A 15,842-nucleotide genomic window follows, 5' to 3' on the forward strand; every position below is an offset into this window, starting at 1 on the left:
CTCCTGGGGGCCAGAGCTATGGTAGAGCAAGTAGGCATTTGCCTTGTGGGGGCCAACCCCAGTTTCATCCCCGACATCTCATATGGTCCTCAGAGCCTGGCAGGAGTCATCCCTGAACACAAAGCCAGAAGTAAGCCCTGAGCACTGCTGGGTGTAACCAAAAACAAAAAACAAAAAGCAAAAAAAAAAAAAAAATTCAACTCAAAGAAACAACTCATGGGGACTGGAGAAATAGCACAGCCAGTAGGGCATTTGTCTTGCACGAAGCCGACCTGGGTTCGATGTTCGATTCCCAGCATCCCATATGGTCCCCTGAGCACCGCCAGGAGTAATTCCTGAGTGCAGAGCCAGGAGTGATCCCAAAGAGCAAAAATAAATAAATAAATAAACAACTTGTGTTTGAATGCCATTTTATATTTTCAGAATGCAGAAATAGCTTTAACCTTTTGTGTAAGTTTTAACTTCACAAAGATACTTAACACCCAAAATTTAAATGTTAACACACATGTCTGAATATGTCAACTGATGGTTACTCCTCTAATTGACCATCTTTAAATCTGGGTCAATCAGGGGACAAAGAGCTAGTATTCATACTATACTCTAGTACAGGGGCCGGGTGGCTCATCACATTTCATCTCCAGGACCTTGTATGGTCCCCTAACCTGCCAGGGACTCTTTAGTGTACAGCCCGAGTATGGCCTGAGCACCAATGGATATGGCATGTTGGATATTAACCCTAAGTGTTTTAGGCTTCACCAAGGAATTTCCCCTTTACCTCCCTCTCCAGAGAAGCTTACAGTGTTCTTATAAGTACCCCTAATCCTTTGAGTTTATCTTTAACCTTTCCTTTGTGCTTTGCAATTCCCCAAATCAGGCTTGGTTACTTAGCTGATTCTGGACTTTGTATTTATCGTTAATTACTTGCATTTTTATTTCCCCTTTAGCCTTTTCATTTTTCACTAAAGAGCAGTGTTCTTTGCTTAAACACAGAAAGACCATAAATGCTATGCTCCTAACATTTGGGAGTTGATTGACTCTGAAATATATCTACTCCCAGACATCCATCATAATTACTTTACTCAGACTTTGGTTGCCGTAGTTCCTAACACCCCACAAAGGGAGGTCCCGCTGTGGGATTGGGATGGATCCAGGGAAAGCAACAAAGCTATCCTGGCATAGAGATGGGATAGTCTAGAAAGCATAAAAGCAGTCTTGATGAAAACCATTATGACTTAAGAGGCAGGACTCCTCAGGGAAGGTAAAGATGAATCGACCTGAGGACTTAGTCTGGGATTTATAGTAAAAGCCTTGCTTGCCTTCGGAGCCCAGAGAACTAAGTTTGGGAATCTATATGTCTTACTGTGTTTATCCAAATAACTGCAAGTATTAATAACTGTTTAATATGTACAACTGTGCTCTCACTCCGCACAGCGGTAGAACGTTTGCCTTGTGCGCAGCCAGCCCAGCTGAGTAGGGTTCGATTCCTCCGCCCCTCTCGGAGAGCCTGGCAAGCTACCGAGAGAATTCAATATGCCAAACACAGTGACAAGAAGTCTCACAATGGAGACGTTACTGGGCCTGCTCGAGCAAATCGATGAACAACGGGAGGACAATATGTACAACTAAAGGAAAGAATAAAGGCAATATATATGTCCCCGGGAGACAGAATCTCTTTGAGTTAATCCCCACATTTGGAGGATTAAGAAATGCTTTACCTCTGTAAATGATCAATGACACCTACTTGCATTCCTGCACCTCAAACTGCCCCAGATATTCTATAAGCATGCTAGCAGCTCTGCACTTAAACAGGCCGTTTTGAGCATCAGTTTGTGGTCCCCCATCTCGTCATTCTTCTGCATGGAAGGTGTTATGCACCCACATTTGAACTCAGTTGCCCCCCCCCCCAAAAATTCTTGGACCATCAGGTTACAATTCTTACTTTTAAATATCAGTAAAACAACCAACATTCGTTAAGTGCTTATAAGCATTAGTGACTGTTCTAATCACTTGACAGACACATTTGTGGCATGGCAACTCTGAAAATGTTAATTTAATTTTGCGGGTTTTTTTTTCATTTAGCATGTACTCAATGTCTCTAAGTGCTAAGCACTATTTTAGACGTTTGGGTATTAATTTTCAACAGGAACAAAACAGAAACCCTCATTCTCCTGGAATTTAGGGTCTAGCAAGAAATAATAGAAAGCACAATAGTAAATTTTACGGTATCGGAAGGAAATAAATGGGAAAATAAAACTTTTTCCATGAAAGACAATAGAAATAAAGGAGAAACAATAGAATCAATAGAAAAAAAGGAGAATTGGTCCTTTGTAGGAAACTTACCACAGTGGGGATACAGGGGTTTGGACAGGGAAGGGACCTACAGTGATAGGCGGAAGTGTTCAGTTTGGATGGGAACTGGGTGCTGAAAGGAGATAAAGTGATGTGCGTTCAGTGACAGTGCTGCAAACCACTATAATTTAAGAAAAAAACTAAAAAGGAGAAATGCCAGCCAGAGACAGGTCCAGGGCTGGGAGGGAAACTAGGGACATTGGTGGAGGGGATTGTTGAACATTAACATTGCACACCGTAACCTCAACCATGAATAGCTTTGTAAGTTGGTAATTCACAGTGGTTCAATAATTTTTTTAATTAAGATTTCAATCAGTTAAAAAAAACTCTACCTAAGAAAGACTGGGCATGTTTTTAGAGGTTACGGTAGGGAAATGGCATTACAATTTTAATATTATTCAGATGAGTCTCAATAAGAAGACTGCTTTTAGGGTGAAAAAAAACCCTAAGGCACAAAGAGGTTAGGTGATTTGCCTATGAGCACACAGATAATGAACAAAACTTCCAGAATTCAAACATAGGCACTGATCCAATCCAGTGCTCTTAACCAGTGTCAGATCATCTAAGGAGCCCCCAGAGAATGTAGATTGGACAGCCCAGGCTTAGCATACTAAATACTAAATTACTAAATTCTAAGTAAAATGACTTGTACATCAAAGGGTTTTTTTTTTTGTCTGTTTTTTTACTTTTTGTATTGAATCACTGTGAGATAGACCCTTACAAAGCTGTTCATGATTAGGTTTCAGTCAAATAGTATGCCAGGACCATCCCTCCACCAGTGTACATTTCCCACCACCAGAGTCCCCAGGTTCCCTCCCACCCTCCACCCCACAGCCTGCCTCTGTGCAGGCACTTTTCTTCCTCCTCGGTCTTGGTCTCTGTCTCTGTCTTGGTCTGTCTCTGTCTCTGTCTCTGTCTCAGTCTCTGTTGTCTTAATTTTTCTTTTTCCCTCAAATTTCATGACTTCATTTTTCCTGACAGCTGCATTAGCATTCATTGTGTAAATGTGCCATCATTCCTTTATCCATCCCTCTGTCTTCAGGCTCTCAGGTTGTTTTCAGATTGCAGCTACTGTGACTAGTGCTGCGATGAATATAGAAGTGCAGATAGTGTTTCTGCTGTTGTGTTTTTGGGCTGCCAGGGTATATTCCCCAAAGTGGTATTGCTTGGTCAAATGTGAGCTCACTTTCTAGTTTTTTTGAGGAATGTCCATATTCTTCTCCAGAAAGGCTCGACTAGTTGGCTTTCTCACCAACAATGAAAAATAATTCCTTTCTCCCCACATCCACACCAGCACGGGTTGTTCTTGTTTTATTTTTGGATGGGTGCCAGTCTCTGTCGTATGAGATGATATCTCATTATTGTTTTGGTTTGCATCTTTCTGATGATCAGTGATGAAGAACCTTTTTTCATGTGCCTTTTGGCTCTTTGAATTTCTTCTTTGAAAAAGTTCCTGTTCATTTCATTGCCTCATTTCCTGATGAAGTTAGATGATTTTTTCTTGTCTAGTTCAACCAGTGCCTTGGCATACATCAAAGTTTTATAGCATTGCTTTCAAGGTCAACAACAACATCTTATTCGATTGTAATTTGCTCTCCACATCGCTATTTTTGCTGATTAATTTTAATTGGCTCTCTTTGAATATCAATTCAAGAACTATTTTGAGTGTCTGTAAGTGAGTTAATGTGTTGGATATACAATGGGGAGCTGAACAAACATCTGTCTTATGTATTTCAATTTGAGGTGAATCTATTTCACAAATTATGTAAATCAAATCTACAATTCTCATTGAATTTTTTTTTGGTGGGGGTGGGTTTGGGGACATGCCTGGTGATGCTCAGGGCATACTCCTGGCTCTGCACTCAGGAATTATTGCTGGTGTTGTGCAGGGGATCACATGGGATGCTACAGATCAGAACTTGCATGTAAGACAAGCACCCTACCAACTATACTGTCACTCTGACTCCATCTCATTCAGCCTTAATAATGTTCACCCACCCCTTATTGCCACTTTTTGGGTCTCATCCAGAATCTCACATTGCATTTAGTTTTCATAACCCTACATTCTCCATATTTGAGAACAGGTATCAAATGTGTCTTTGACTCTTTTGTATAAGGGTATTTCTTAAGAGTGTAGATCCCTGGGGCTGGAGTGATAGGACAGCAGGTAGGGCATTTGCCTTGCGTGTGCAGTCGACCTGAGTTCAACACCTAACGTCCCATATGGTTCCCTGAGCCCCACCGGGAGTAATTGCTGAGTGCAGAGCCAGGAGTAACCCCCAGCACTGCTGGGTGTGACCCTCAAAATAAAAAATAACAAAAATAAAGAAAAAAATGAGTGTAGGTAATGTCCTTGCAGGATATTTCTCAATTCATAAAATACAGATTTGCCTAATTCAATGTGACAAGCACGCATCATGCTAAACATGACTCAGAATATTCTGAGAACTTGGTGAAATGCCAATTCCAAAACAACATTTTTACTAAACACCAGGTGTGATTTCTGACTTTGTCAGAGGACAGAAGTATCTGGTTTCAACATCTTGCTTGTATACTAAACAACTGAACATGTCCTTTAAAATCCCTAGTGAGAAAATGGGCAGGGGCAATATGTATTAACATATAAGAATCGACACTCCTAATAGAATTCCTCTTCACTCAGCTACTGGAATGTGTAAAGGCGAATGCTACTTATAGTCAAAACTCATTTCAGAGTAATTGTTTGTCACTCACCTTTAGTTGCACTTCCTCTTTTGGCAAAACCAGGGTAAAAATCACACAATTTTTTTCACTTGAATTATGGTCAGTAAGGCATGAGAGGTCTGTTATGTCTAATTTGTCGACATACTGCAAAGACAAAAGGAAATTTTATGAAACCATTTCATGCATAACATGTTAGTTTTATGAAATGAAAAGAAATGATACTTTTCTTTCATCTGATTTTGTATTTTACAAGATATTCAGTTCTCAACCGGACTCGGCATCACTTCCCACCCCAAAGTTGGGTTTGGTTTGCTAGACCTTGTGTGTATAGATTTGCAAAAATGAAACTTGTTATTCAAGGATTTTGCAGCACTGTTAAAAGTTAAACATAGCCATTGTTAAAAATTAAATTATGTAGATATTCACGTAAGTAGATTATAGTTTTAAAGATAATTAGAACCCAATACTCATTTCTTAAGTATTTTATCTCAAACTATCTCTTATACACTTGAGATTACATACATCTTTATCCTGTGTGATAGAAAAAAATCCCTAGAATATAGTGCTACTATGCCTTTTTTCCTAACTCCATGTTCAGTGAGGTGGCTGGATTGAAATCAGCCATGGTGGGAACTCCTCCTCTATGAAAATTAGAAAATCTTACCAATTAGGGTTTGTTTGATTTGTTGTTGTTACTTAGATTTTGGGGGGTGGGGGTAGGGGACTATTTTCTTTTGTTTTTTAATGGTTTCATTGTCCCTGAGGCCAGTTGCTATTTTCTGCAAATGTCACATAGGATGTGTTTTCAGCCCTGGGGAATCACATGATCTTTGTTGCATCTTTCTTCCTCCTTTTTCTTCTTCCTCCTTCCTTCTCCTTTCTTTTTAAATATAAAAAGCCACTCAGTCTATGTACTATAACAAACTCTGACCAACTTCATTTGACTTAAGAGCCTCAGTTTACAGCCCCTCCTTGACTCAAAAAGTAAAAAACAATATGTAAATTCATGAAATGTTAAAGTTTGTTGTGTTTGAAGTGTTTTTATTATGAATAAAACAAAACAACTGACAAACTACTCTTCAAAAGTTACAAAAAAACCCAAAAAATTACAAAAGCTATTACCTCACTTTCAAGAAGCTGCTCACAAATTAGTGATATACGGATGTGCATTAAAATTTTAAAATTTCCTAATGTAAACAAAAATATCAGTCAAGATTCATGTCATATATCATATTAATGACAGATATACTGAGGAAACAGCAGATTCAAATATAATTCCAATGGTCTAGTCATGACATGAGAATTAGTGGACTATATGGATGTTATAATACAAAGGCATTGTATTTTTTAAAAATGCGCCATGCCCCCATTCATGGCCATGCGGCACTTCATACCACACATCCTACCCATACTCCAAGAGTACTCCAAGATGGAGTTCAAAATAGGAGGCAACCAATCTTAGAGGGAAATATTTTTTACAGATATATATGTATATATATATATATATATGCATACAAGGCTCAACTTCTAACAACATTTTCAGTGGTTTTTCATAACAAACAATACAAAATATGCTATTTCAGTTCCACTTTGAGGCAGGGATTGGGATTCGGGATGAAAACACTGAAATATGGTGGTGAGAAGGCGTAATGATGGTGGGATTGGTGTTTAATTATTAAATGTAATGAAATATTGTGAACTGTCACTGTCCTCCCATTGTTCATTGATTTGCTAGAGCGGGCCAAGTAACGTCTCCATTGGAGACTTTGTTGTTACTGTTTTTGGCATATCGAATACGTCACAGGTAGCTTGCCAGGCTCTCCGGAGGGGCGGAGGAATCAAACTCAGGTTGGCCATGTTGGTTGCGTGCAAGGCAAACGCCCTACCACTGTGCTATCGCTCCAGCCCATTGTGAACTACTTTATAAAATAAAAAATATAAAAAATTAAATTAAATTGTAAGTAAAGTAAAAGTAAAGGCCCTCTCGTTGGTCATCGATTTGCTCGAGCGGGCCCAGTAACGTCTCCATTGGAGACCTTGTTGTTACTGTGTCTGGCATATTGAATACTCTTGGTAGCTTGCCAGGCTCTCCGGAGGGGCGGAGGAATCAAACTCAGGTTGGCCATGTTGGTTGCGTGCAAGGCAAACGCCCTACCACTGTGCTATCGCTCCAGCCCATTGTGAACTACTTTATAAAATAAAAAATATAAAAAATTAAATTAAATTGTAAGTAAAGTAAAAGTAAAGGCCCTCTCGTTGGTCATCGATTTGCTCGAGCGGGCCCAGTAACGTCTCCATTGGAGACCTTGTTGTTACTGTGTCTGGCATATTGAATACTCTTGGTAGCTTGCCGGGCCCCCCGAGAGGGGCGGAGGAATCGAACTCGGGTCAGCCATGTTGGCTGCGTGCAAGGCAGACGCCCTACCCACTGTGCTATCACTCCTCGATAGCACAATTAAATTGTAAATAAATAAAAATGTGCTGTGCATAGTTTATGTCAATAACTTCACTTCACATATTCATACATGCATTATTTTTTCCTGAACGACATATTCAGTGTTTAACATTTACCACAAATTATAAGGACCCTCTAACAAAATTCTTATTATTGATCAGGGATATATCTCAGTTGGGAGAGTATATACCTCACATATGTGAAATTCTGGGTTTGATTCCAGCACCACACACACACACATACACACACACACACACACACACACACACACACACACACACCTCTAATTTATCCTAGCACAATAAAAATGTCTCTCTGAACAAGTGGTCTATAGAGACTGGTCTATAAGTAAGTGACCAAACTTGACATTCAATATTAAACAATTAGAGCCTCCTCTATTAAGTATAGTAGAATATTGATGCAAACAGGTTTTTATATACTAAGCTCTCTTTTTATGTGTTTTTGTCTTTTTGTCCACAGTAACTAGTTTACAAGATTCTTATAAGTCTATTTTTGTTTTTCCAAATAAAGGAGAGTTTGAAAGTGGGTAAAATTCTTCCAGAGTTATTCCTATATTGGTAAGATTGAGGTGAGTTTTCATTGAACAAAATTTTGCTCTTGGTGAACAAAGAGCAACTGAAAACAGAAGGAGGCCTGGGGGTGTGATTGAGCAGTGAGTGGAGGCCTTGCAAACACCAGGGGCACCAGAAAACAAACAAACAAACAAACAAACAAATTAATAAATAAATAAATAAGAAAAATTTTTAAAAAACGGAAAGGGAGTTATGAAAGACACAAGACTTCATTTTTAATTGCATGAGAGTTTTTCTCGGGTAGGTTATCTAGATAAAACTTGGCCAAATATTTTTCCGAGACAAAGGAGGAAACCACAAAAGAAGAAGTTGCTCATTTGGAGAGCCTCAGAATTGATCTATTGATTAGAAGAAAGGAAGTCATTTCTTTTTTTCCTGAGGTAACATGATTTACAATAGTATTAAAATTTATGGTTTCAGAAGGCAATGTCGCTGCTCCATATCCACTGTGTAGGGCCAATGTTCCCCACAGACCAGAGACTCTTTTCATCTCCCCGTACTTAGCTACCCACTCCCACTCCCCATTCTTGGGAGAATTTATTTCTATTATCATTTTTTTTGAAGGACAAAGATTTTTATTTGTTTGTTTGGCTGGCTGGTTTTTGGCGAAGAAGTTGTCTTGTTTGAGGGCCATATCTCATGATACTTTGGGAACAACACCTGATTCTGTGCTCAGAATTCAACACTGGTGGTACTTGGGGTTTGCAAATCAAACTGGATGCAGCTACAAGGAAAGCAAGGGCTTAATCCCATTCTCTCTCTCTCTCTCTCTCTCTCTCTCTCTCTCTCTCTCTCTCTCTCTCTCACTCTGTCTGTCTCTCTCTTTTTCTCATTCTCTCTCCTATAACGTATTTTTATGGTATGTTATAATTTCTAGTAAATGTGCATGAAAGAGTTGTTATTAAAGCATAGTGCCAAGCCTTTGGCCTTGGATTTCTAAACTGAGATTACAAAGAAATGTGGGGGAAAATGGAATGGAATGAAGAGGAGGGTGGTGGAAAATTTGGTCTTGGATGCTTTGGTGGTAGTTATGAGGAGTACTTTGTATACAAATACCATTTTTGTAACCATGTTACCTAAACAATAATTCAAAATATATATTTAAAAAAATAGTAAATAAGGCATCATGCCAGCAATCCATTTTGATGGGCTCTCTTCATATATAATAGGCAAACTTTCAAAGGAAAAACATTTTTTATAAATTTTAAGTCAATTAATTACAATTATCTTGTCTATTCGGATTGTTGTCCACAAATAAATATGAATAGCATGGCTATTTCCAATTTGTGCTATATAAACAATCCCTCCGTGACCCATATAAGGATAGTGTATTAATATTTTTCAAGAGGAATTACTAAAAATGAAACAAAGTCTGGAAGATAACTCCAAGGGCTGTTGTTTATGCCTTCCAGGCGTGAGGTCATGAGTTCAATCCTTGGCACTGCCTAATCCTCCTGAGCACCAACAGAATTGGCCCCAGTGGTCCCCAGCACTCACAGACCCAAGCTTCACTGGGCATTGCTGGACCCTAGCACTGACTCATCAGGCCTGAGCTGCTGGGTTGAGCATCTCCAGGAGTGGCCTCTGGGTCCCTGAGTACAGCTGGGGAAGGCCCCTGACCAAAACTAGAGAATGAGAAGTTAAAATATGGAGATGATCTGTCTCAAAATCCAAATGTTAAATAAAATGTAGAAGTGTGCAGATAAAAAGAGGCATAAAGAGGTTAATAACCTCTTTCAATATATAGAACTAGAATTTAGGACTCTTGTTAGTTGCGTCACTGTGGTAATCTTAGAAGTTTATGCTTATTTGCAATTGATCAGAAATGTGCTCATTAAGAGGTATGCCATTAGCAAAATGTTAAAATACCAGCTGAGATTATGAGCTTCTTTCAAGTGTTTATTTTTTCCTTTTTAAGAAAATGAAATGTAAAAAATAAATGAAATGTGCTTTTGTCTCTGGAACAGACCATTGTAAATGCTCAATAGTTATCAGCACACCAGTTTCTCTCTTTGACAAACATAAAGCTGTAACAAAGAGTGTCTGCCACAAACCAATCTCAAGAAAGGTGTGAAGTTCTCATAATTACCTTAAGGCTTATCTCTTGTCAGTCCTAAGGTTTGTTACCATTGACCATTGTCTACCCACTTGCTTTCTAAATTTATATGCCACGTCTGAGTGAGATGATCAATATATGCTATTTTCTTCTCTCTTATTTCACATAACACAATGTCCTCTAATTTCATCCAAGCTATAATAGTGAATGTAGTAAAAGTTCTGTCTTTTTATTTTTAATTGTAATGTTGAAAAGAGTCTTAAAGATTCTATGTCTTATCTGGATGTTGTCTGATGCTTAAAGCATCTCCATGGTACTCTTCCACGTAGCCATCTAGAATTTTGGAACAACTTTTACATAAAACTAATACTGCCTATGCAGCTCTGCCTAATGGCAAGTTTATTTCCCCTTGTAATATTTCTCAGTTTTTTTACTTGTTTCACAGAGCTAGGGGCTGAATCCAGGGCCTCACGCATGCAAGGTATGAAGTCCAGCTCTGAGAAAAATCCTCAGCCAAATTTAGCTACAGTCTTTCTCCAGGTAGTTAGTTCCCCATTATTTGTCCTTGTTCCTTTTCTCTGGAACAACATTCCAAAAATTTCAGTGGTACTTCTCATGTCCTCCTCCATGATTTTACAAATATTTAAATGTAGGTTTACTGCTCTTGCCTAAGAATCTGCAGTTCTTACCTGTTCCAACTCTGTTTTGTTCTGAAACTATCTCCCAAACGTTTCTCCCAGGAGTCTGCATCCTCTTTTAATAAAATCAATAGATGGGTGATTCTGCAGCATTTTATAGGTCTCTGAGATACAGAGGTTAAGAATGTTGACTCCTAATTGAGATAACACACTTCATTCTAATGTTTGAATGCTTGCTTTATACCAGCTTCTCTCATAAAATCTTACATTTATTCTTTCATTTAATCCTTTTGATAGTCTACCCTAATTTTGGATATTTGAAAATTTACTGGGAGAACTTTTATTTGTTCCTCCTGATTTATTTTTGTTCCAAAACTGTATAAAAATCAACCAGAATCCTAGGGAAAGACAACCCTTTATACAGCGGGTAGGGCGTTCGCCTTACAAGCGGCCAACATGGCCGACCCGAGTTCGATTCCTCCGCCCCTCTCGGAGAGCCCGGCAAGCTACTGAGAGTATTCGATATGCCAGACACAGTAACAACAAAGTCTCCAATGGAGACGTTACTGAGCCCGCTCGAGCAAATCGACGATCAACGGGAGGGCCTTTACCTTTACCTTATTTCTGATAAGTTATTAACACTAATAGCACTAAAACACTTGCAGTGGAATAAATCACACTGATTCTTTTTCTACTTCTTTCATTAGATCTGGCCAACCATAAGAAGTGTAAGCTATGATGTCTGTGATCCAAAGTGTTTGTACTTAAACAAGGTCTCATATAAGTATAACATTTGAACGTAGGTAAGCATTTGCTACCCAAATCTTATTTTTTGTTTGTTTGTCACACCTGGTAACATTCAAGGCTTTTTCCTGGTTCTGCCAGTGCTCCGGGTCCCATATGGGATGCCGGAGATTAAACCTGGTTCTGCTGTGTGCATAGAAAGTGCCCTATCTGCTCTATCTCTCTGGCCCCATTAAAAAAATGAATTTATAGTATACTTTCATTTTTTGGTGTGGAAAATTTAAATGTACATCAATTACTTTAAGTTAATATTAATAGATACATTTCAGAATTTATTATCATTATCACTATCATACTTGAGTTCTAGAAGTTCTATTTTATGTAATTTTTTTTGCCTTGCTGAAAAAATTTAATAGTGGCATATTGTATGTTTTGGGGCATCTTTTTTTTCTCTAGTCACCTTTTTTTCAGATTATAAAAAGTCTACAAAAAGATATAAAGCAGGAAAGTTTAAGACTATCACTGAGAATTGTACAATTTGTAACCAGATGTTTAACTGAAATATTATTTTTCATCTAATTTTATTATTAAAATCAGAAAGAGTACAAAATTAAAAACATTAGTTCATATCTACTGAGTTAGCTAAAAAATTTTAACAGGGTTTTATTTTATCATTGATATCCCTCAAAGAAATAAATCCTATTTGAATTAGCTTTAATTGGAATATCTTATTCTTGGAAGACAGAAAATCCCAAATGAATAACAAACTGAATAACAAGTATATATCAGTAAAAATTTTATCAAATAAATATACTTAATCACTTACTGTTGTACTTTTTTTGTCCGTATAAAAGAAAAGCGTGGTTCCTCTTAATTCTGTCCAGTAATGTTTATATTCCTATGGAAAAGAAATTGTGTTACTTTATTAGTGTATCACGATCATGATCACAATCATCCTGTTGTTCATCGATTTCCTTGAGCAGGCACCAGTAACGTCCCCTTCTTCCTAACCTTGAGATTTTAAAAGAGCCATTTCAATGCTATTTCAGGACTAGGAGAATGAGACCCATCATTGTTACTGGTATTTGGCGTATTGAGTACGACACGGGAAGTTGCCAGACTCTGCTGTGCGGGCAGGATACTTTTGGTAGCCAGCCAGGTTCTCCAAAGGAAAAAAATAAGATGTTGCGTGGCTGCAAATGCGGCCGTGTGCTTCCGGGAGCTGGGTTTTATAGTCTCTGCGTCTTGGCTGTTGCTGAGACCAACCTGGCGCTGGCGGTAGCTGGTGGGTGTGATGCCTACCTACTGGAAGATGGGGGGTCTGGGTGGAGAAGGCCCAGTCCCAATCCGAGCAGGCTTAGAGATCTCAGCCCCGGGACCCGCAAGCCTGGGTTCCTCTGCCAGATCTTTCATGCATGAGGCCCGTCCCGACGTGTGGAGAGTGGTCCCAGCATGGCCGTGGCTGGCTCCGGAGGTCCTCAGCTGCTGGGGCTCTGCTCGGAGCGGGCAGGTGGGGGGAGGGAGACTCAACCCGCCCCCATCCAAGGGGCCCCAATGAGGACAGCCAGGCACGAGGACAGCCAGGCACGGGGACAGGAGACTCTGCACTGTTCTCTTCCATGAGCTGGGTTTTATAGTCTCTGCATCTATAGTGTATATTCAACTATTTTCCTCTTGGTGTTTTCCTTTATGACTATATTCATAGTCTGATGTAAGGTTCTCCTTTATTCTGAGGTAATTCACCTAATCACTATGTTCTAATTTTACATATAATCCTTCATTAGATACTTCACAATTTTATTTAAGTATCAGGTATAAGATAAAAATGTAATTTGATATTTTTGGTGGGAACCATACCTGGTGATGCTCAGGGGTTTCTCCTGGCTAGGCACTCACCTCCTGGTGATGCTGAGGGGTCCATACAGGATGCCAGGGATAAAACTTGGGTTAGCCTCATACAGGGCAAGTGCCCTACCTACTATTTTATCTTTTCAGCCCCGATTTTTATTTAAAAATATCACTTTAAAAAACTTCCATCATGCTCAGGACATGTGTTTTTTCATGTAGTAGAAGTGGAAGCATGCACATGTAAGATGGACTACTTAAGGGGTAAAAATAGGACAATGAGGACCAGATGGCAAGTGAAAACAAGAACCTGAAAAAAATTTCATTGACAGAAACAGACAATTTTTTAGCCTAAAATAGAACTTAAAGGTACTGGGGTCAGGAAGTGGGAGGGATAAAAATAACACAACAGGTAGGGTGCTTGCCTTGCACATGACCAACCCAGCTTCTATGCCTGGCACTGCTTATGGTCCCTTCAGCACTACCAGGAGTGATCTTTGAACACAGAGTCAGGAGTAAGCCCTGAAAACCAACAGGTGTAGCCCAACAACCAAGAAGAAAGGGTAGAGTAGTCATTAAATATCTACCTTACAGTATATCTGAAAGAAGTTAATGAATTAAAGCATGTAAAGTAGCATAGAAATGACTCATATATTGGGCTTATAAATTATATATATGTATATGTGTGTGGAAAGGTAAGTTTTGATAATGGTAGATATAATTCAACTTCCTCAAAATGATCTTTGAAATCCAAATTTCATTCTTGCAGCCAACATTTCATTATTAATACATTCACATTTCTACAAGTTCAAAGAAATTCATGTTTTTAAAGTAACTTAGCCAAAAACTCATTTTGCCACAGTAGAATCTAGTTACATAAAGACAACTTGAATTTTATGAAGATATTCTGTTTTACAAAAGAATGGGAAAGGGTTTCAAGAATAGTTTTTCCACTTATAACAACTTACCTTTATACCCAGTATTTTATATATATAAACATCTTATTTATATATAAATGCATATTATTTGTATGTATATATTTAATTTCCTGTCAGTTTCATAGACATACTTACATTGGGGTTTAATAAGTCTAATTTTTAGACTTTAGTCCTAAAATTTATTAGACTAAATTCAACATTTCTGCAAAATGTTGAATCATAATGCCATATATTACAAATAAATGTAAGAAAGTCATGCAAATATTTTTGCATATAAATGTGAATACACAAATTATGGCACTTTCTATATTCAATAATGATGAGTAATTTAGAATTTTTTTTTTGTGGCCAAAAAATTTGTTACTTTGTCAAGATATGTATACTTCTTTTTTCAAATAATGAGATGCCTATACAATCTTGCTTTAATTAACGTTGCCTCTCAGGAAACATTTTTAAATTCATCCTGAATGGCAACTTTCTCATATTCTTCACAGAACTGTTTCTCCCTTTGCCTTCTTGATCAGTAAGTGCTATTTCAGTCAGGTTTTGTTTTTTAACAAGACGTCCTAAAATTTATTATACTAAAATACAAAGTTTTCTATTTCTCATCATTTTGTGACTCGTTGAGTCTTTGGACCTGAGTTTATCTGTGACTTGATAATTCAAGTTGTTCTTTTTTTCTTGCCTGTGTGTTAGTTTGGAATATTAGGATGACTGGAAATGGTCTAATAAGAAATACATTTGGCTTTTGCACTCTATTTCTGGCACAAATCCTTGACATTTCACGAGTTACTGGAGTGTTGTTTTTGTTATTTAAAATGAGTTCTTTCATATCATGCCTGAGTTTTTACTAATGAGGGTGATTTATAGTGATCTACCGTCCCAGGCTGGAAAGAGATCAATTGAACAAGTAATTAGAGCATTAGATTTTAAAGCCCACCCACTGACCACCAGGAATAATCAGAGTAGGGACTGGAGATTAATCTTACAAAAACTCTTGAGTAATGAGATTTAGTGATCTCTTAAATTAATAAACACATTAATGGGATGTTAATACATGGGCTAACATCCCAAGTCCAGAGGGACAGTAACTCCTACATTCGAGTCACTTCCAAACTTGATCCAAAGTTCCTCTTCTATTGACTGTTCATTTGCATCTCTTGTAAGAAACTGATAAGACAGTTTTCTTCTTTTCATATAGGATGCTATGTGTTGTTGGCATCGCGGGGGCCTTTTAGCAGGTCTCTGTGCTGCCTTTATAAGTCCTCTAATCTCTCCTTCACAGTGCTGGCACAGTGAATTGTCTCTTCCATAGAGAGTGAGACTTAGTATTCTAGTAGTTGGGGGACTGTGTGCTCAGTGCACCAAGACAAAATGAATGTTCTGCTCTGATCCCTAGAGTATAATATGACAAATTCTTAGAGAAACAGATGTGTGGCTCTTAAACAGTCAGTGACTCAAACTACCTAAGAGGCAAAGAAGTATCACAGCTTGGCTTTAAATCTAGGCTTTGCATTGATA

At 38.3% G+C, this 15,842-nt stretch overlaps 1 protein-coding gene across 2 annotated transcripts in view; it reads right to left on the minus strand.

Annotated features, from left to right (window-relative positions):
- STAP1 (signal transducing adaptor family member 1) overlaps window positions 1–15,842 on the minus strand; it is a 43,644-nt gene that overhangs the window by 18,442 nt on the left and 9,360 nt on the right. For both annotated transcript variants that reach the window (XM_056111434.1, XM_056111433.1), the window contains exons 2-3: window positions 12,365–12,436; window positions 5,083–5,196 (exon numbers count right to left, since the gene is read on the minus strand). In XM_056111434.1, the coding sequence (XP_055967409.1) occupies window positions 5,083–5,196; window positions 12,365–12,436 (186 nt within the window). The remainder of the gene's footprint in view (window positions 1–5,082; window positions 5,197–12,364; window positions 12,437–15,842) is intronic.

The sequence above is a fragment of the Sorex fumeus genome, unplaced genomic scaffold, assembly GCF_029834395.1.
Source record: "Sorex fumeus unplaced genomic scaffold, SorFum_2.1 ptg000013l, whole genome shotgun sequence".
Classification (NCBI taxonomy): Eukaryota; Metazoa; Chordata; class Mammalia; order Eulipotyphla; family Soricidae; genus Sorex; species Sorex fumeus.